Source organism: Salmo salar, chromosome ssa24 (assembly GCF_905237065.1).
Source record: "Salmo salar chromosome ssa24, Ssal_v3.1, whole genome shotgun sequence".
NCBI lineage: Eukaryota > Metazoa > Chordata > Actinopteri > Salmoniformes > Salmonidae > Salmo > Salmo salar.
The window spans coordinates 8,768,577-8,790,262 of record NC_059465.1 but is presented as its reverse complement, the minus strand read 5'-3'; the positions used below and the strand labels follow the sequence as shown (position 1 = coordinate 8,790,262).

General features: G+C 42.0%; 1 protein-coding gene across 2 annotated transcripts in view; it reads right to left on the bottom strand.

Annotated features, from left to right (window-relative positions):
- Window positions 1–14,240, bottom strand: part of LOC106585139 (rab-like protein 6) — a 28,794-nt gene extending 14,554 nt beyond the window's left edge. The window contains exons 1-7 of one of the 2 annotated variants that reach the window (XM_014171007.2): window positions 14,015–14,240; window positions 10,803–11,284; window positions 10,555–10,689; window positions 3,756–3,803; window positions 3,497–3,526; window positions 2,843–2,895; window positions 2,569–2,657 (exon numbers count right to left, since the gene is read on the bottom strand). In XM_014171007.2, the coding sequence (XP_014026482.1) occupies window positions 2,569–2,657; window positions 2,843–2,895; window positions 3,497–3,526; window positions 3,756–3,803; window positions 10,555–10,689; window positions 10,803–10,932 (485 nt within the window). In that variant the 5' untranslated portion in view covers window positions 10,933–11,284; window positions 14,015–14,240. The remainder of the gene's footprint in view (window positions 1–2,568; window positions 2,658–2,842; window positions 2,896–3,496; window positions 3,527–3,755; window positions 3,804–10,554; window positions 10,690–10,802; window positions 11,285–14,014) is intronic. The other variant, XM_014171009.2, reaches the window with a different exon arrangement.
- Window positions 14,241–21,686: the final 7,446 nt, after the last annotated feature.

The following is a 21,686-nucleotide window of genomic DNA, read 5'->3' as shown; positions in this document are numbered from 1 at the left end:
GGTGGCAAAACCCTTGTTGGCAATCACAGAGGTCAGACGTTTCTTGTAGTTGGCCACCAGCTTTGCACACATCTCAGGAGGGATTTTGTCCCACTACTCTTTGCAGATCTTCTCCAAGTCATTAAGGTTTCGGGGCTGACGTTTGGCAACTCGAACCTTCAGCTCCCTCCACAGATTTTCTATGGGATTAAGGTCTGGAGACTGGTTAGGCCACTCCAGGACCTTAATGTGCTTCTTCTTGAGCCACTCCTTTGTTGCCTTGGCCATGTGTTTTGGGTCATTGTCATGCTGGAATACCCATCCACGACCCATTTTCAATGCCCTGGCTGAGGGGAGGAGGTTCTCACCCAAGATTTGACGGTACATGGCCCCGTCCATCGTCCCTTTGATGCGGTGAAGTTGTCCTGTCCCCTTAGCAGAAAAACACCCCCAAAGCATAATGTTTCCACCTGCATGTTTGACGGTGGAGATGGTGTTCTTGGGGTCATAGGCAGCATTCCTCCTCCTCCAAACACAGCGAGTTGAGTTGATGTCAAAGAGCTCCATTTTGGTCTCATCTGACCACAACACTTTCACCAGTTGTCCTCTGAGTCATTCAGATGTTCAATGGCAAACTTCAGACGGGCATGTATATGCATTCTTGAGCAGGGGGACCTTGCGGGATGCAGGATTTCAGTCCTTCATGGCGTAGTGTGTTACCAATTGTTTTCTTGGTGACTATGGTCCCAGCTGCCTTGAGATCATTGACAAGATCCTCCCGTGTAGTTCTGGGCTGATTCCTCACCGTTCTCATGATCATTGCAACTCCACGAGGTGTGATCTTGCATGGAGCCCCAGGCCGAGGGATATTGACAGTTCTTTTGTGTTTCTTCCATTTGCGAATAATCGCACCAAATGTTGTCACCTTCTCACCAAGCTGCTTGGCGATGGTCTTGTAGCCCATTCCAGCCTTGTGTAGGTCTACAATCTTGTCCCTGACATCCTTGGAGAGCTCTTTGGTCTTGGCCATGGTGGAGAGTTTGGAATGTGATTGATTGATTGCTTCTGTGGACAGGTGTCTTTTATACAGGTAACAAACTGAGATTAGGAGGACTCCCTTTAAGAGTGTGCTCCTAATCTCAGCTCGTTACCTGTATAAAAGACACCTGGGAGCCAGAAATCTTTCTGATTGAGAGGAGGTCAAATACTTATTTCCCTCATTAAAATGCAAATCAATTTATAACATTTCTGACATGTGTTTTTCTGGATATTTTTGTTGCTATTCTGTCTCTCACTGTTCAAATAAACCTACCATTAAAATTATAGACTGATGCTTTCTTTGTCAGTGGGCAAACGTACAAAATCAGCAGGGGATCAAATACTTTCCCCCCCCCACTGTATCAGATGGAACTATTCAAGCAGTATATACAGTGCCTTCAGAAACGACTAATTCCCCCTGTTGTTATAGCCAGAATTCAAAATGGATTAATGACACACCTCAAATATTTCCACCCCTCCCACCTTTGCGCAAGCGAGCTGATATAAGACAAGTAAATTACCAACCCTGGCACCAGGATTGGAAAATTGCAGTGCACTGGCTTTTACAAGTCGAAATTGCCAAAGAGCGTGTTTTTGACACTAATGCCGCCTTAACGCCAGTCAAAAATAGAGTCCTATGACTCCTTCAACATGCCACTGAAAAGGTTGAAAGCTGCAATTCATTTGAAGATACCTGAAAATAATTCAAAGCCATTTGCAAACGGCAAGTTTGATGTTTACCAAAAACAACTTCGAACCACTTTGTCCATCTGAAGGGAAGTGTTCTTGTTTAAAATACACACTATACTATTGTTAAAGGAATGGTTTACTCAGAATACAAACTAACATGATTTTCTACCTACCTTGGCTGCAGTTGATTCAACAAGGCAGTTTTGGGATATTTTGTTTCCTTTTGACAATACTTTGTTACTGTTATCATTCTCAGTAACACTTAACATTAAACTGTTCTTGTTGAGAGTTTTTGTAACTCTGTACACAAGAGAAATAGTGACTGTTCCTTATTCCACTTGTAATAACTATTATGAAATTATAAAGCAATTTCCAGTACTATGTAATAACAATGTTGCTATTGTAACAATAAGAATGTTGCTATTGTAACAATCACAAAAAGTGGTCTACTGTAATGATTTCATGTCCATCATGTATTTCATTCTATGCTATATTAAGATCCTTATCTAAGAGCCCTCTAAACCATGTGCTTATGATCATACTGTATATTACTACTTCAACTGTTGTAATTTTTGGTTCTTCATCAAATATTTGGCAGCCAACAAATAAATATGTTTTTGTTTTCTGAGAAGTATTAAAAATGTTCTAATATTATTTGTTTTTCTGAGATCTGTATTTGAATATCAAAGAAAATAGTTGCCTTTTAGTTGAAACTATATATAAACTATATTCGATTACCATGGCTATTTGAAAAGTTGGTATTTTCAAATAAACTACAAAATACAAGTATTTTCTGCCCAGGTCTGAAACCTTGTAACTAATGTATTGAACGTTTGTATAATGCACGACACTGACTCTTACCATTGCTTGGTAATGTCAAACATCATGATCACACCATTGCAGTTCTTGTAAACATCGAGGAACTCTGCATCCAAGGCCACTTCGTCAGACTGCAACAAATCAAGCGTTATTATTTAGATTATTGAACATGAATGAGTCTTGTGAGAATGTGACCTTTGTTTACATCTTACTAGCTACTTAACAAAAAAATGCCCCAGGGAGACTACTTAGATGACCCAAATAAAGGAAAAGACATCTATTGTACTCTTAAACATTATCAGCATGTGATAATCACCTCTTGGGGTTCATTCTCTACTTTCAAAGTGTCCCCTCGCTTTTTACCTCTGCCTGTGGGAAAGCAGAATGTCAAGAAGCTGCAATTCAGAACATAAAACTGGACATAACATTGAACTAATGCCTTCAAGTGTAACTATGTGAGAAAGCCATACCATAGAAATAGAATGACTAGAATGGGTAACCCAATTCAAATAAATGGGTCTAATGTGGTCTGAGGGGCTATTCTCGTTCTAGTGATTATATTTATATGAGCCAGACATACAGTACGACTACACATGGCATTTATTTTAAAACACAAAAACTTGAATCCCTTTATTTTATAGCTTTGATGTTAGCAAAGTGCAGCAAATACAGTAGTAACAGAAGCAGAAAAGCTCTTGTTATATTTTAATTGACAAACATCCTCAATTCGGTCCTTTCAAAAAGTGAGTCGAATCTTTCTTGACTGTAGCTCCAGGTTATTGTACACAAAGTAGTCAAACAGAACATTTTCTAGCAAGCAATCAGCCATATTTCCATTTCAGCCACGCTGGAAACTAAGCAATGACTAACCTTCACTGTGTTTGCATTCAGATAACACAGAAGCACAAGAGAGACAAACCCACTGCACACAAACAAATAACTTCTAGGAACTACACACAGTGACTCTCACCTACACCCTCAGGGAGAGGGTATTTTTGGCCTGATGCAAGTGCAAGAGAGGAGCAAGAAAAACAACATTAATATAGTGAGGAGAAAAAAATCCAGACAGAAGACTCTTGAACATTTCTGAACATAATTTGCAATAGGCAAAGATGGACAATGGGAGAATACAAAATACATGGACACTTCTAATACAGCAGTAGGTAGATGTCAATTGAATGACTCATGTGAGTCTCACGCATGCACCCAAAGTAAGGAATCACACTGACCTTTATCCACCACGTCCCACACTTCCACCTTGACCACGTCATCAGTGGCTGAGGGATAGAGAAAGTCATCACAACAAGCATCACAAGCTCTAACCACTAGTATGTGTCCCAAGGCTCCAAACTCAAGCTCTAACCACTAGAATATGTCCCAAGGCTCCATACTAAAGCTCCAACCACTAGAATGTGCACCAAGGTTCCATCCTCAAGCTCTAACCACTAGTATGTGTCCCAAGGCTCTGTGCACTAGGACTGGGCGATATGGCCAAAATATCTAATTTAAAAACAATTCAGATTTTTGACGGTATTTTATGTTTTTGAATAACAAAAGTGCACTTTCACCACACTGTGAAGTTCATCATAACTAATTTGATCTGTAGCTTAATAAACTGCATGCTTTCCTGAGTCGTAGTTGAAGGAACACACAATATATCGTTGCGTGACTCCAAGTTTATTTCGATATGATGGCTATTACAGTTGAAGTCGGAAGTTTACACACACTTAGGGTGGAGTCATTAAAACTCGTTTTTCAACCACTCCACAAATTTCTTGTTAACAAACTATAGTTTTGGCAAGTCGGTTAGGACATCTACTTTGTGCATGACACAAGTCATTTTTCCAACAGTTGTTTACAGACAGATTATGTCACTTATAATTCACTGTATCACAATTCCAGTGTGTCAGGAGTTTACATACACTAAGTTGACTGTGCCTTTAAAAATTCCAGAAAATGATGTCATGGCTTTAGAAGCTTCTGATAGGCTAATTGACATCCTTTGAGTCAATTGGAGGTGTACCTGTGCATGTGCTTTAAGGCCTACCTTCAAACTCAGTGCCTCTTTGCTTGACATCATGGGAAAATCAAAAGAAATCAGCCAAGACCTCAGAAAAAAAATTGTAGACCTCCACAAGTCTGGTTCATCCTTGGGAGCAATTTCCAAACGCCTGAAGGTACCACGTTTATCTGAACAAACAATAGTACGCAAGTATGAACACCATGGAACCACGCATCCGTCATACTGCTCAGGAAGGAGACGCGTTCTGTCTCCTAGAGATGAAAGTACTTTGGTGCGAAAAGTGTAAATCAATCCCAGAACAACAGTAAAGGACCTTGTGAAGATGCTGGAGGAAACAGGTACAAAAGTATCTATATCCACAGTAAAACGAGTCCTATATCGACATAACCTGAAAGGCCGCTCAACAAGGAAGAAACCACTGCTCCAAAACCGCCATAAAAAAGCCAGACTACGGTTTGCAACTGCACATGGGGACAAAGATCGTACTTTTTGGAGAAATGGCCTCTGGTCTGATGAAACAAAAATAGAACTGTTTGGCCATAATGACCATCATTATGTTTGGAGGAAAAAGGGGGAGGCTTGCAAGCCGAAGAACACCATCCCAACCGTGAAGCACGAGGGTGGCAGCATCATGTTGTGGGGGAGCTTTGCTGCAGGAGGGACTGGTGCACTTCACAAAATAGATGGCATCATGAGAATGGAAAATTATGTGGATATATTGAAGTAACATCAGTCAGGAAGTTAAAGCTTGGTTGCAAATGGATCTTCCAAATGGACATTGACCCCATGCATACTTCCAATGTTGTGGCAAAATGGCTTAAGGACAACAAAGTCAAGGTATTGGAGTGGCCATCACAAAGCCCTGACCTCAATCCTACAGAAAATGTGTGGGCAGAACTGAAAAAGCACGTGCGAGCAAGGAGACCTACGAACCTGTCTGTTACACCAGCACTGTCAGGATGATTAGGCCAAAAGTCACCCAACTTATTGTGGGAAGCTTGTGGAAGGCTACCCGAAACGTTTGACCCAAGTTAAACAATTTAAAGGCAATGCTACCAAATACTAATTGAGTGCATGTAAACTTCTGACCCACTGGGAATGTGATGAAATAAATAAAAGCTGAAATAAATCAACATGCTTCAAGCAGACCACCATAGTCCCTGTGCCCAAGAACACAAAGGCAACCTGCCTAAATGACTACAGACCCGTAGCACTCACGTCCGTAGCCATGAAGTGCTTTGAAAGGCTGGTAATGGCTCACATCAACACCATCATCCCAGAAACCCTAGACCCACTCCAATTCGCATACCACCCTCACAGATCCACAGATGATGCAATCTCTATTGCACTCCACACTGCCCTTTCCCACCTGGACAAAAGGAACAACTATGTGAGAATGCTGTTCATTAACTACAGCTCAGCGTTCAACACCATAGTACCCTCAAAGCTCATCACTAAGCTAAGGAACCTGGGACTAAACACCTCCCTCTGTAACTGGATCCTGGACTTCCTGACGGGCCGCCCCCAGGTGGTGAGGGTAGGTAGCAACACATCTGCCACGCTGATCCTCAACACTGGAGCTCCCCAGGGGTGCGTGCTCAGTCCCCTCCTGTACTCCCTGTTCACCCACGACTGCATGGCCAGGCACGACTCCAACACCATCATTACGTTTGCTGACAACACAACAGTGGTAGGCCTGATCACCGACAACGAAGAGACAGCCTATAGGGAGGAGGTCAGAGACCTGGCCGGGTGGTGCCAGAATAACAACCTATCCCTCAACGTAACCAAGACTAAGGAGATGATTGTGGACTACAGGAAAAGGAGGACCGAGCACGTCCCCATTCTCATCGACGGGGCTGTAGTGGAGCAGGTTGAGAGCTTCAAATTCCTTGGTGTCCACATCAATGACAAACTAGAATGGTCCAAATACACCAAGACACTCGTGAAGAGGGCACGACAAAACCTATTCCCCCTCAGGAAACGAAAAAGATTTGGTATGGGTCCTGAAATCCTCAAAAGGTTCTACAGCTGCAACATCGAGAGCATCCTGACTGGTTGCACCACTGCCTGGTACGGCAATTGCTCGGCCTCCGACCGCAAGGCACTTCAGAGGGTAGTGCGTACGGCCCAGTACATCACTGGGGAAAAGCTGCCTGCCATCCAGGACCTCTACACCAGGCGGTGTCAGAGGAAGTCCCTAAAAATTGTCGAAGACCCCAGCCACCCCAGTCATAGACTGTTCTCTCTACTACCGCATGGCAAGTGGTACCGAAGTGTCTAGGACAAAAAGGCTTCTCAACCGTTTTTACCCCCAAGCCATAAGACTCCTGAACAGGTCATCAAATGGCTACCCGGACTATTTGCATTGTGTGCCCCCCAACCCCTCTTTTTTACGCTGCTGCTACTCTCTGTTTATCTTATATGCATAGTCACTTTAACTATACATTCATGTACATACCACCTAAATTGGCCTGACCAACCAGTGCTCCCGCACATTGGCTAACCGGGCTATCTGCATTGTGTCCCACCACCCGCCAACCCCTCTTTTTACGCTACTGCTACTCTCTGTTCATCATATATGCAAAGTCACTTTAACGATACCTACATGTACATACTACCTCAATAAGCCTGACTAACACGTGTCTGTATATAGCCTTACTACTCTTTTTTCAAATGTCTTTTTACTGTTGTTTTATTTCTTTATTTACCTACACACACACACATACCTTTTTTTCACACCATTGGTTAGAGCCTGTAAGTAAGCATTTCACTGTAAGGTCTACACCTGTTGATTCGGCGCACGTGACAAATAAACTTTGATTTGAAATCATTCTCTCTACTATTATTCTGACATTTCACATTCTTAAAATAAAGTGGTGATCCTAACTGACCTAAGACAGGGAATTTTTACTAGGATTAAATGTCAGGAATTGTGAAAAACTACGTTGAAATGCATTTGGTTAAGGTGTATGTAAACTTCCAACTTCAACTGTATATCAATATTTGCGAATAAAGGTTAAATCCACCACCGTTTCTCTCATAATACATTTTACAAACAAAAAGATCCCACCTTGTCTTGTGTAATTTGTTTTGTCGACATTTGGAAAATGTACTGACAAATGTTCTGTTTGCTGTCTCCATTTGCTGTTTCCATCAGCCTTTAGTGACCTTTTTAATCCGACATGTACTTTACTCGCATAAAAAGGTTGGATGGAAACATGGTTTATGAACACGTAGGATACATTTGGAAAGTATGTCAGACCCCTTCCCTTTTTCCACATTTTGTTACGTTACAGCCTTATTCTAAAATGTATTAAATTATTAATTTTATTTCATCAATCTACACACAATACCCCATAATGACAAAATGAAAACAGGATTTTAGAAATGTTTGCAAATTTATTACAAATAAAAAACAGAAATTTTTGTTATCATTATTTTTGTTACCTTATTTACAAAGTATTCAGACCCTTTGCTTTGAGACTCGAAATTGAGCTCAGGTGCATCCTGCTTCCATTGATCATCCTTGAGATGTTTCTACAACTTGATTGGAGTCCACCTGTGGTCGCTTCAATTGATTGGACATGATTTGGAAAGGCACACACCTGTCTATATAAGGTCCCACAGTTGACAGTGCATGTCAGAGCAAAAACCAAGCCATGAGGTTGAAGGAATTGTCCGTTGAGCTAAGAGACAGGATTGTGTCGAGGCACAGATCTGGGGAAGGGTACCAAAAAATGTCTGCAGCATTGAAGGTCCCCAAGAACAGTGGCCTCCATCATTCTTCAATAGAAGTTTGGAACCACCAAGACTCTTCCTAGAGCTGGCCGCACGGAAACGTGAGCAATCGGGGGAGAAGGGCCTTGGTCAGGGAGAGGGAGGTGAACGCGATGGTCTCTCTGACAGAGCTGCAGAGTTTCTCTGTGGAGATGGGAGAACCTTCCAGAAGGACAGCCATCTCTGCAGCACTCCACCAATCAGGCTTTTATGGTAGAGTGGCCAGACGGAAGTCACTCCTCAGTAAAAGGCACATGACAGCCCGCTTAGAGTTTGCCAAAAGGCACCTAAAGGACTCTCAGAACATGAGAAACAAGATTCTCTGGTCTGATGAAACCAAGATTGAACTATTTGGCCTGAATGCCAAGCATCACGTCTGGAGGAAACCTGGCACCATCCCTACGGTGAAGCATGGTGGTGGCAGCATCATGCTGTGGGGATGTTTTTCAGCGGCAGGAACTGGGAGACAAGTCAGTATCGAGGGAAAGACGAACGGAACAAAGTACAGAGAGATCCTTGATGAAAGTCTGCTCCAGAGCGCTCAGGACCTCAGACTGGGGAGAAGGTTCACCTTCCAACAGGACAACATCCCTACGCACACAGCCAAGACAATGCAGGAGTGGCTTCGGGACAAGTCTCTGAATGTCCTTGAGTGGCCCAGCCAGAGCCTGGACATGAAAACGATCGAACATCTCTGGAAAGACCTGAAAATAGCTGTGCAGCAACGCTCCCCATCCAACCTGACAGAGCTTGAGAGGATCTGCAGAGAACAATGGGATAAAGTCTCCAAATACAGGTGTGCAAAACTTGTAGCGTGATACTCAAGAAGACTCGAGGCTGTAATCACTGCCAAAGGTGCTTCAACAAAGTACTGAGTAAAGGGTCTGAATACTTTTAAATTTGCTACAATTTCTAAAAACCTGTTTATGCTCTGTCATTATTATTGTGTGTACCGTAAATTCCGGACTATAAGCCGCAACTTTTTTCCCAGGCTTTGAACCTCGCGGCTTAAACAATGACGCGGCTAATATATGGATTTTTCCCCCTTTCAATTTTTTTTTCTCCAAAAAAACACATTCTGTGACGTGCTCAGTTTTTTGGCAGCATGAAGCTTTCATTAGACCAATGAAATTGCCGAACGGGTTAAGGTCAAACAACTTTTTTGTTTACTGTTTAGATTAAATCGAGCGCTCTCAAACTTCCCATCATTCTGATTACGGTAGTCATTTTGTCACCCTCATTATGGCAAAGACACGGAGAAATGCATATGATGCAGCTTTCAAGTTGAAGGCGATTGATCTGGATGTTGGAAAAGGAAATAGAGCTGCTGCACGGGAGCTTGGTCTTAATGAGTCGATGATAAGACGGAAACAGCAGCGTGAGGAATTGACTCAGTGCAAAAAGACAACTAAAGCTTACTGCAAATTTTTTATTTTTTGTTACAAGCCGTGTTTCGTTAAAGCCTATTTATTTTTGCTACAAGCCGTGTTTCGTTAAAACCTGTGTAAAGTTCATTTGTTTCAATGTACCGGTAGGCACCTGCGGCTTATAGACATGTGCGGCTTATTTATGTTCAAAATAATATATATTTTTTAATTCAGTGGGTGCGGCTTATATTCAGGTGCGCTTAATAGTCCGGAAATTACGGTAGATTGAAGAGGGGGGAAAACAATTTAATCAATTTTAGAATAAGGCTTCCATCCAACCTTTTTATGCCAGTAAAGTACAAGTCGGATAAAAAATGTCACGACAGGCCTGATGGAAACAGAAAATGGAAACAGCAAACAACCGTGCTTTTTCACAAGTGCCCAGTTTAAAAAAAAAGTTATCTATCTGGATTTTGCTTATCGTATAGGATTAAATGCATAAAAATAGAAACTGTTTGTGAGAATAGGTCTATTGTGGTCTGGATGTACACAAGATATGTGTTTTCACCATCCCACTATTGACACAAAACACTTGTAGGCAAAGCTATTGATCTAGCTAACTACGCAAGACTATTTCTCAAACCTAGTGGGCTTACCTAGATATTATTTACCTTTATATGTGCCATGTTCAACTGAAGTGAATTACAGTTGCAGAAGTAGGAAAAGTACATGTCAGAAATATACAATGACAACACGTCGGCATAATTAGATACTGTAGGTTAAGCCTGGGTTGAATAAAAAAAACATAGGACTAAAACATAGATAAATGTGTGTAAGTAAAGAGCCCAATTCTCTTACTTTTGTAGTTCCAATGGATGCTGGTTGCCTGGATCTCTTGAGTGGGTACGTAGTCATCCGTGAATTTCTTTCCTTGCAGTCGATGCCATAGAGTGCTCTTGCCAGTATTTCGGTCTCCGCGGATAACTATTTTCACTTGGAAGAAATAACAAAACAAAGTAAGACTAGCCTACCTCTAAATATATGTACAGTAGCCTATATTCTAGAATATGTATTGCTATGAGCATAACAAAATATGCATCACTTACTGTTGTATTGTACTCCTTTGGCAAAGCGTCTCTGTAAACTCTGGTTCATGGACTGCATGCCAGCAGGGATGCTCTTGTCCCTCGGCTGGCCTGGTTCGGAACCAACTAACTTCTTCAAAGCTGAAAACATCTTGACTGGAAGCTGATCTAACTAACCCTGTCAGAATTGTGTGAAATATAGTGTATTTGACTGAACCAAAAATGGTGGAAGAGTTTCTAGACTACTGATGTAGATTTAAATGTTATATTGAGTGATGATCTGATCAACACAAGTAGGTCTAAGCTATGATTCCAGAATTTTAAAGTAGTACTGTATTTTGCTACACAGAAGTAGCATTACCCCCCCATCAGGAAGATGCATGGCCAGGTAGGTAAGCTTGCATATTTCCAGTATACGACTCGATTTTTCTACTAAGAGGATTCCTCAAGGGCAGACAGTAGCTTTCTCAGTTTCTTCTCATGTGGTTTTGTGTTACGATCATCTGCAAGAAAGAAACCACATGCGAAATTGAACTACCAGTGTTTCCCCTATATGCATTTAGCAGTAGCACAGCGCTTAACAGTTTTAGTGGGGGTTCCCCCAATTCTCCCATATTGGGGAATAAGTGATTTGAAAGTCTAGGTTTGAGATAAAATATGTCACAAATTACTGTTCCAAAAGGCTTGCTCCAAATTCCCATTGGAACACAGCCATTTTAAAAGTGCAGGGCTTGTGCAACGTGCCATACCTTTTTCGTCTTACAGGAATGATATACATATGAAGAGAAAGCTGAAGTCTACCTATCCATTGATTGTAAATATATCCCCTGTCTGATTCCCAGTTCGTCCACTAGATAGCAGTAGGAGATCACAAAGTCTCTTTGCCACTTGAAACTGGTTTGGGTAGTGAGTCACTGTGCCAAAATGGCTGAACGGATTTTCACGCCTGACATCTGCTAAATGTAAATGTTAAATGTTAAAACAACAGTAGTAATCAGGGCTTTCACGTTATGGAGTTTGTCTTTTTGAAATAAGACACAGACAGGTGAAGAAAATTCAAACGTATTTTCCTATTCCTATGAACGCTGAGCTAGCTAAACATAGCATGTATACAAGATAATGTGGATGGAGAAGCAAATGCGTTGCTTTATTATGACTATCAGGGTGTAACCTTTCCATGCATACTAAATGTTTGTACTTTCAGTTACTTGACCTACATTGCATGAATATGACTAATTACGCTAATTACCTGCAGGGCCTATGACCAGGGTCTATGACCAGGGTCGAAAATAAAAAAATTCTAACCACAGGTCAGGTGTATTCAGGATGCTTTGAACATTAAATGAACACTCAAAATTAAACAACTTTGTTACTTAGACATTTTTGGGGGATGAAATTTAAAGTATGTAAACATTGTTTGGGTGGTTTGACACTACTCAGACAGTAATGAAATTAGATAGGGAGATAGGCAAATGCTAGAAACAGCAGGAAGGGTTGAAGCAGTGATCGATCCCTGTTCTCAGGTGGAAAGTTGTATGTGGCATGTGCCACAGGGAGTTACCACTACACACCAAGGCTCTGTACAGGAAATACTAATATTAATCAAAATCACCCAACCTTCAAGAAAAATGTAATGAATATCAGTACTAATGATAGTACTAAATCTAATGAATATCAGTACTCAGGTGGTTTATGCCTACTAGTTGAAGATCTTTGCCATCATCTTACTCTACATAGACAAAATATGCGTTTATGAGTTGTGAGTCCCCCTACCATCCCTGCCTAGCATGTGCACAATACTACACTTTCTATTTTCCGATTGTCTTTTTTTGGGACTCACCGGGCCCTGTACAAACATACAGAAGACGCCTTCGTCCATTAACTCTTAAATGTAATATAATGTAACAGTGTCATGATCAAGGGCTAGTGAAAACCGATTCTTGACTATTCAGATTTTTCAACTAAGCAATAGGGTAACTTACATAACAGTATATTTTTCAAATATTGTCAGTGTTAACAGTGTAACACTTTTCCTTGGGCATCAGCTGATACAAGGTATACTGAACAAAAATAGAAACGCAACAATTTCAACTATTTTACTGAGTTACAGTTCATATAAGGAAATCAGTCAATTAAAATGAATTCATTAGGCCCTAATCTATGGATTTCTCATGACTGGACAGAGGCACAGCCATGGCTGGGCCTGGGAGGGTTTTATTTTTTTATTGAACCTTTATTTAACTAGGCAAGTCAGTTAAGTATAGGCCCACCCACTGGGGAGCCAGGCCCAGCCAATCCAATTTTCTTTTCCCCCAGAAAAGAGCTTTATTTCAGACAGAAATACTCCTCCATTTCATCAACTGTCCGGGTGGCTGGTCTCAGACAATCCCGCAGGTGAAGAAACTAGATGTGGAGGTTCTGGGCTGGCATGGTCTGCAGTTGTGAGTCCAGTTAGAAGTACTGACAAATTCTCTAAAACAACGCTGGAGGAGGCGTATGGTAGAAAAATGAACATTCAATTATCTGGAAACAGCTCTGGTGGCAATTCCTGCAGTCAGCATGCCAATTGCACACTCCCTCAAAGCTTGAGACATCTGTGGCATTGTGTTGTGACAAAATTGCACATTTTAGTGGCCTTTTATTGTTCCCAACACAAGGTGCACTTGTGTAACGATCATGCTGTTTAATCATCTTCTTGAAATGCCACACCTGTCATGTGGATGGATTATCTTGGCAAAGGAGAAATTATCACTAACTGGGACGTAAACAAATTTGTGCACAACAATTCTGAGAAATACGCTTTTTGTGCATATGGAACATTTCTTGGATCTTTTATTACAACTCATGAAACATGGGACCAACACTTTCCATGTTGCGTTTATAATTTTTGTTCAGTATAGTAACAGTTAGCTAGCTTGCCGGCAGAGTCTGGTGTAACTAGTGAACACGTTAGCTACCTAGCTAGTGTGATGTTGATCTAGCTATCTGATATGCCCTCTGATTATATAACTTTGTTAACTAGCTAACGTTTGATAGCTACCTGCCTACCTGTTTTGCATCTAATAAAGTCACAGACTCACCGGCACATATTCTGCCATGACTAATGTATATACTACCTAGCTTATGACGTTATTGACGATGTGGCTTGTTAGATAGCATCACGATTAAGTAGCTTTCTAGCGGTAACATTGGATAACGTTGACAGTGCTGAGTGGTGTCCTAAAAATACCCACCGGCAATCAAAGGATTCTTCAATGTAGCAAAGGTGACATGGTTATTTCCAAATCCAACTCCTCCTGATGCACGTGAAAGACGCTAACGTTACACACTCTTAGCTAAACAGCTTGCTTCCTGGTGGTATCATAGATACTTTTGAGGAGATGGGAAACTCCATTGGAATCGTATTAACGCCCATTGTGTGAGAAGCCCCTGTGCAGTTCCGGGCCACGCTCAATGTGGGCGGAGTCAAACGTCGAGTAGGTCAAAATGTAGGCGGAGTCAAACGCGTTTAAACCGAACCCTTCCCAAGGTCACCCAAGTTGAGGTAAACGTCAACGAATCTTAATCGAACGTAACCTACATGGATAAAAATAGAAATCATGGAAGTAAGTGAGACTGTCATTATGCATAATGTACTTTGTAATATTAATGTTATACCAGTGCAGTGGTATGTCTTTATATGACCAACTACCGCACCGATGTTAGCATAGCGTTAATTAGCACCCATTTGCACGTGAGCAAGCTAATTGCTCACAATGAGGGAATCTTATTTGGACAAATTTGTCTACTTGAGCAATAAGTCTAGGTTTACATGTACAGTTATGTAATCGATTAGATCGTTGATTTTTCTGTGTTTCTTCAGTGTATGCGTTGTGTTTTGGCTGGCTCTAAATGTGTATCGTTGATGCCATTCCCTTACACACAGTGAGTCTACACAGCCTACACATAGTGTATATACAATAATGAAATCACCTGGTCCCAACATATATGGCAAGTTAAGAAAAGTAATTTCAACTTGTCCACACTGCAAACTGAAGTTAAAAAATAAACTTCAAAACACATTTATGAAGAAAGCATATACATTGCTTTGAAACTGTGTCCAAGGAAATATTTTTTTTAGGCATGTGAGTGTATTGATGTGAGAAATGGTGTGTTCGCAGTCAAATACATTTTCTGGTCCAACAACACCAATACATTCTGTGAAAAATACTTGGGCTAATTCAGTTCCAACTGTGTTCAAACCTGTTATGCATGCTGGAGTATTAAAAAGCTGCTGAATTGTACTTTGTCTTTACTTTCACATACACTGTGTTCACAGAAACATTGCTTGGATCTTGTTCCCTGGACCTTGGATGACTTTTGGTGTGGAGGAGGATCAGGTTAGATATTCCTTTGAATTGTTCCACTGAACTGTACCATTTGCTTGTCATTCCTTTTATTGAAAATTGTACGTTCACACTGCAGGGCCTACCAAAGCAAGGTTTCTCAAACAACTGTGGGGTGTTTCTTTTGATGGTAAGATGCTGGCTATTCAGTTTTGTTAGTCCAATTTTCTGTTATAACAATTAATGAATATGTGTTATTTCTGTGCTTGCAGCATGCAAAGCACACTTGTTATTGCTCATATGTTTTCTTGTTTATTGTTCTTGACACTTTGGGACTGTTTTTACACAATTCATACATCAAACTCCTGCAGAGCTGGATGCTGGTGTGACATGCTGTGACTTCTTGGGGGGGTGTATTATTTGTTATCATAACTATCAAACTTAACAACCTACTCTTAACTTACAGTATGCTCTGTACATTGCAATGGAAGCACAGTGATTTCACTGAGGTATGTATAAATTATGAAATTCTCATCACTAATGGATATGTTTTTTGGGATCCCCATCTGATTGTGAATTTTTTTTTTTCTTTTTTTCCTCAAAGCCTAATTTGCTGCATATTTCCCTATGGTGGTGCTTAGTTCTCCTGCAGAACCTTCCTATGCTGTAACATTATATAAATGTTTCATTTGCATCCTTAAAATGAAATGCTTCGCTATAGCCAGACTGACCTGAATATATGTTCATATTGAATGTATGTCATTCACTCACTGAGGTTGAAAGATCGAAAAAGGCAGTGAAAACACGCTACAGGTAGTGGTCATATGAAGAGTGGTAGTCTTAAACCAATGTTTAAAGACGTAAGCCGCCCTCCAATATATTTCAGGGTGATGTAGAAGACGTCCCCCCCCCCAAGAAGTCACATCAGCATCCAGGTACTGTATTGGCTATTAGCTAAAGTAAGGTACATTCTTGTACACACATCCCTAGAGGTTCCCTTACATTACTTAATGACCACCATCTGTTTTCTTTCTAGACGATACTGAAAACTAAATGCACTGGGAGCTGTGAACTGGGTACGTAGTCTGTGTGTAATGCCCATAGGCTTGATGCATGGCAAGATATTATAGTTGTGATGACTTGAGTAGTTATCACTGAAAACCCCTTTAGTAATAGTGTCTCTTGTTTGCATGGTGGTATTGTGAAAGTGGGCTGTAATTTGACTTGCTCACCCAATGAGGCACTACTCTTAATATTTATTCTTCCTTCTTCAAGGAGGCAGATGTTCTTCTAAGGGACACCCTAGAGGCAGCAAGGTGGTGTGAACTCCAAACATTTAAAGGCACTGTTTCCCTCCCTAGTGTAATTGGGATGGATGGGGAAGACTGCATTACAACCCTTAAAGAACTACAGTTGTATGATGGCCAGGATGAAGAGGAAAATATCCTCAAGGAACCATTGATGTTCTATGTGGAGGTAGTCAACAAGAAAATTACTGTCTTTGCCTCTTTTGAGGAGCAGGAGTAAAGCCATTTTTGAGGAGTGGTCAAACCTTGTTTTTGTATGCTGTGATATGTTGTTTAGTAAAGATGATGTAGAAGTCACCCGAGTCTCTGATCTCTTTTACTGGAGCTGGTAAAACTTAATGTACAAAGCACCTTCCAATCCAAGATGGCAAAGCAGTCAGATATCCTTTGTCCTCGTCGTGTGTGTGTGTGTGTATATATATCTTTTTATATATAAAAAAAAAATCTACTTCAAAACACTCCTGCAACTTGCCTCACCAATTAATTTTTTTAAACATTTTTTTAAAGTATTTACCTCATCTGAAATCCACAACAGAAGTTAGCCAGTTCACTAGCTAACGTTAGAATTCAGCTAACCACGGTTGGTGGTCATCAGCTATCCCTTAGCTCGAAAAGCTATCGGCAGTTTTGTACAACGCGACTCAGACCAGAGCATACCGGATCTATTTTTCTCTCCATATCTCTGGATTTCTACCGCAAGCTCTGGACATTTACACCTGGATGTTGCAGCTAGCTAGCCGGGCCAACTTGCTACCCATGGCCCGGCTAGCTGTCTGAATTGCCGTGACCGCAACCGACCTCACTACTCACTGGACCCTTTTGATCACTTGGCTAAGCATGCCTCTCCTTAATGGCAATATGCCTTGTCCATTGCTGTTCTGGTTAGTGTTTATTGGCTTATTTCACTGTCGAGCCTCTAGCCCTGCTCATTATACCTTATCCAACCTCTCAGTTCCACCACCCACACATGCGATGACATCACCTGCTTTCAATGATGTTTCTAGAGACAATATCTCTCTCATCACTCAATGCCTAGGTTTACCTCCACTGTATTCACATCCTACCATACCTTTGTCTGTACATTATACCTTGAAGCTATTTTATCGCCCCCAGAAACCTGCTCCTTTTACTCTGTTCCGGATGTCCTAGACGACCAATTCTCATAGCTTTTAGCCATACCCTTATCCTACTCCTCTCTGTTCCTCTGGCGACGTAGAGGTGAATCCAGGCCCTGCAGTGCCTAGCTCCACTCCTATTCCCCAGGCGCTCTCGTTTGATGACTTCTGTAACCGTAATAGCCTTGGTTTCATGCATGTTAACATTTAGAAGCCTCCTCCCTAAGTTTGTTTTATTCACTGCTTTAGCACACTCTGCCAACCCGGATGTCCTAGCCATGTCTGAATCCTGGCTTAGGAAGACCACCAAAAACTCTGAAATCTCCATCCCAACTACAACATTTTCAGACAAGATAGAACGGCCAAAGGGGGGCGGTGTTGCAATCTACTGCAGAGATAGCTTGCAGAGTTCTGTCCTACCATTCAGGTCTGTACCCAAACAATTTGAACAACTTCTTTTAAAAATCTCTCTAAAAACAATTCTATCACCGTTGCCACCTGCTATAGACCACCCTCTGCCCCCAGCTGTGCTCTGGACACCATATGTGAAATGATTGCCCCCCCCCCCCCATCTGTCTTCAGAGCTCGTGCTGCTAGGTGACCTAAACTGGGACATGCTTAACACCCCAGCCATCCTACAATCTAAGCCTGATGCCCTCAATCTCACACAAACTATCAATGAATCTACCAGGTACCACCCCAAAGCCGTAAACATGGGCACCCCAATAGATATCATCCTAACCAACTTGCCCTCTAAATACACCTCTGCTGTTTTCAACCAAGATCTCAGCGATCACTGCCTCGTTGCCTGCATCCATAATGGGTCAGCGGTCAAACGACCTCCACTCATCACTGTCAAATGCTCCCTGAAACACTTCAGCGAGCAGGCCTTTCTAATCGACCTGGCCCGGGTATCCTGGAAGGATATTGACCTCATCCCTTCAGTAGAGGATGCCTGGTTATTTAAAAAAAATGCCTTCCTCACCATCTTAAATAAACTTAGATTTAGAACCAGAACAGATATAGCCCTTGGTTCTCTCCAGACCTGACTGCCCTTAACCAACACAAACATCCTGTGGCGTTCTGCATTAGAATCGAACATGCCCCGTGATATGCAACTTTTCAGGGAAGTTGGAAACCAATAGCCAAGGCTAGCTTTTTAAAGCAGATATTTGCTTCCTGCTACACAAACTCAAAGTTCTGGGACACTGTAAAGTCCTTGGAGAATAAGAGCACCTCCTCCCAGCTGCCCACTGCACTGAGGATAGGGAAACTCTGTCACCTCTGATAAATCCACTATAATTGAGAATTTCAATAAGCATTTTTCTACAGCTGGCCATGCTTTCCACCTAGCTACCCCTACCTCGGTCAACAGCACTGCACCCCCCCCACAGCAACTCGCCCAAGCCTTCCCCATTTCTCCTTCTCCCAAATCCAGTCAGTTGATGTTCTGAAAGAGCGGCAAAATCTGGACCCCTACAAATCAGCCGGGCTAGACAATCTGGACACTCTCTTTTTCTAAAATTATCTGCCGAAATTGTTGCAACCCCTATTACTAGCCTGTTCAACCTCTCTTTCGTGTCGTCTGAGATTCCCAAAGATCGGAAAGCAGCTGCGGTCATCCCCCTCTTCAAAGGAGGGACACTCTTGACCCAAACTGCTACAGACCTATATCTATCATACCCTGCCTTTCTAACGTCTTCGAAAGCCAAGTCAACAAACGGATTACCGACCATTTCGAATCCCACCGCACCTTCTCCGCTATGCAATCTGGTTTCAGAGCTGGTTATGAGTGCACCTCAGCCACGCTCAAGGTCCTAAACGATATCTTAACCACCATCGATAACAAACAATACTGTGCAGCTGTATTCATTGACCTGGCCAAGGCTTTCGACTCTGTTAATCACCTCATCATCAGCAGAGTCAACAACCTTGGTTTCTCAAATGATTGCCTCGCCTGGTTCACCAACTACTTCTCTGGTAGAGTTCAGTGTGTCAAATCGGAAGGCCTGTTGTCCGGGCCTCTGGCAGATGACACCATTCTGTATACTTCTGGCCCTTCTTTGGACACTGTTAACTATCCTCCAGACGAGCTTCAATGCCATACAACTCTCCTTCCGTGGTCTCCAACTGCTCTTAAATACAAGTAAAACTAAATGCATACTCTTCAACCGATCGCTGCCTGCACCTGCCCGCCCAGCATCACTACTCTGGACGGTTCTGACTTAGAATATGTGGACAACTACAAATGCCTAGGTGTCTGGTTAGACTAATCTCTCCTTCCAGACTCACATCAAACAGCTCCAATCGAAAGTCAAATCTATATTTGGCTTCCTATTTCGCAACAAAGCATCCTTCACTCACGCTGCCAAACATACCCTCGTAAAACTGACCATCCTACCGATCCTCGATTTTTGGCGATGTCATTTACGAAATAGCCTCCAATACCCTACTCAACAAGCTGGATGCAGTCTATCACGGTGCCATCCGTTTTGTCACCAGAGCCCCATATACTACCCACCACTGCGACCTGTACGCTCTCGTTGGCTGGCCCTCGCTTCGTACTCGTCGCCAAACCCACTGGCTCCAGGTCATCTACAAGACCCTGCTAGGTAAAGTTCCCCCTTGTCTCAGCTCGCTGGTCACCATAGCAGCACCCACCTGTAGCACGCGCTCCAGCAGGTATATCTCTCTGGTCACCCCCAAAGCCAATTCCTCCTTCGGCCGCCTCTCCTTCCAGTTCTCTGCTGCCAATGACTGGAACGAACTACAAAAATCTCTAAAACTGGAAACACTTAACTCCCTCACTAGCTTTAAGCACCAGCTGTCAGAGCAGCTCACAGAATACTGCACTTGTACATAGCCCATCTATAATTTAGCCCAAACAACTACCTCTTCCCCTACTGTATTTTATTTATTTTGCTCCTTTGCACCCCATTATTTCTACTTTGCATTTTCTTCCACATCAAATCTACCATTCCAGTGTTTTTCTTTCTATATTGTATTTACTTCGCCACCATGGCCTTTTTTGCCTTTACCTCCCTTATATCACCTCATTTGCTCACTTTGTATATAGACTTATTTTTCTACTATATTATTGACTGTATGTTTGTTTTACAACAACACAGAGTTACACATGGAGTATGTGCCAAACTGCTTGCTTTATCTTGGCCAGGTCGCAATTGTAAATGGGAACTTGTTCTCAACTTGCCTACCTGGTTAAATAAAAATCAGTATGTCTATATGGTGTTGTCTGTCCACATTCTCACGAGGAAAGTAAAATGCATTATAAATCAGGCTAGGTAGTAACTGGGTGTATATATGCTCAATGATATAATTAAAGTGATAACATTTATCAACACAATTTTTACCAGTACATGACATGCATAACAAGTCTGTTGTTCATTGCAACAATATCAGTGGCCTGTCTCAAATATAGCATGAGGCAAATAAGTGTTACAACACAGCTGCTGGTACCACTTCATATATTTCTTACGATCTTCCAACATGAAATACGTTTGTTTTCAACGTGCGTCTTGCGCAAACGTGTCTTTGCATTCAGTGTGTGACTGTCAAATCTCAGATGGACAAAAAGTGGGGGGGGCCAACCGGTTGACTCCGCCCACATGGAGCCTTGCCCGTAATTGCACACTGCAGTCATGCGTAGACCCGAATTGCACACTGCGGTCAGGGGTACTTGAATTGTGTACGTTGCCCATGTGTCGTCAATGGGCCGCGCAGTGCATTCTAGGCTATTTTGGGACAAGGAGCTCCTTCAAGGAATGAATGGGAGTCAATTGGGTGCCAACTCAAAAACACATTTAGCATGAATTACATTAACAAAAAGTACAACATTACGAATATTTTCCTAGATGTGAGATTAACTTGTTTTCTGGAATATCGTATAGCTTTGAAATCACGTACTTTTGAGGAAAATGGGCTGGTTTCTCGACTCACCCTGACTTTTAGACGGGATTGCATGACGACGTGGACGCGATTGGTCGACAGTCTGCCTGGCGGAGCTTCATACGTTGCTCCAGTCATTTCTGTTGGGATTCTTATCTACTCCTTTTCTAATATTTCTGGTGGTACTTGCTCCATCAAGCTACACGTAGTTAGATTTTTTTCTGGCTCACCCTGGCGGTTGCTATGGGTGAA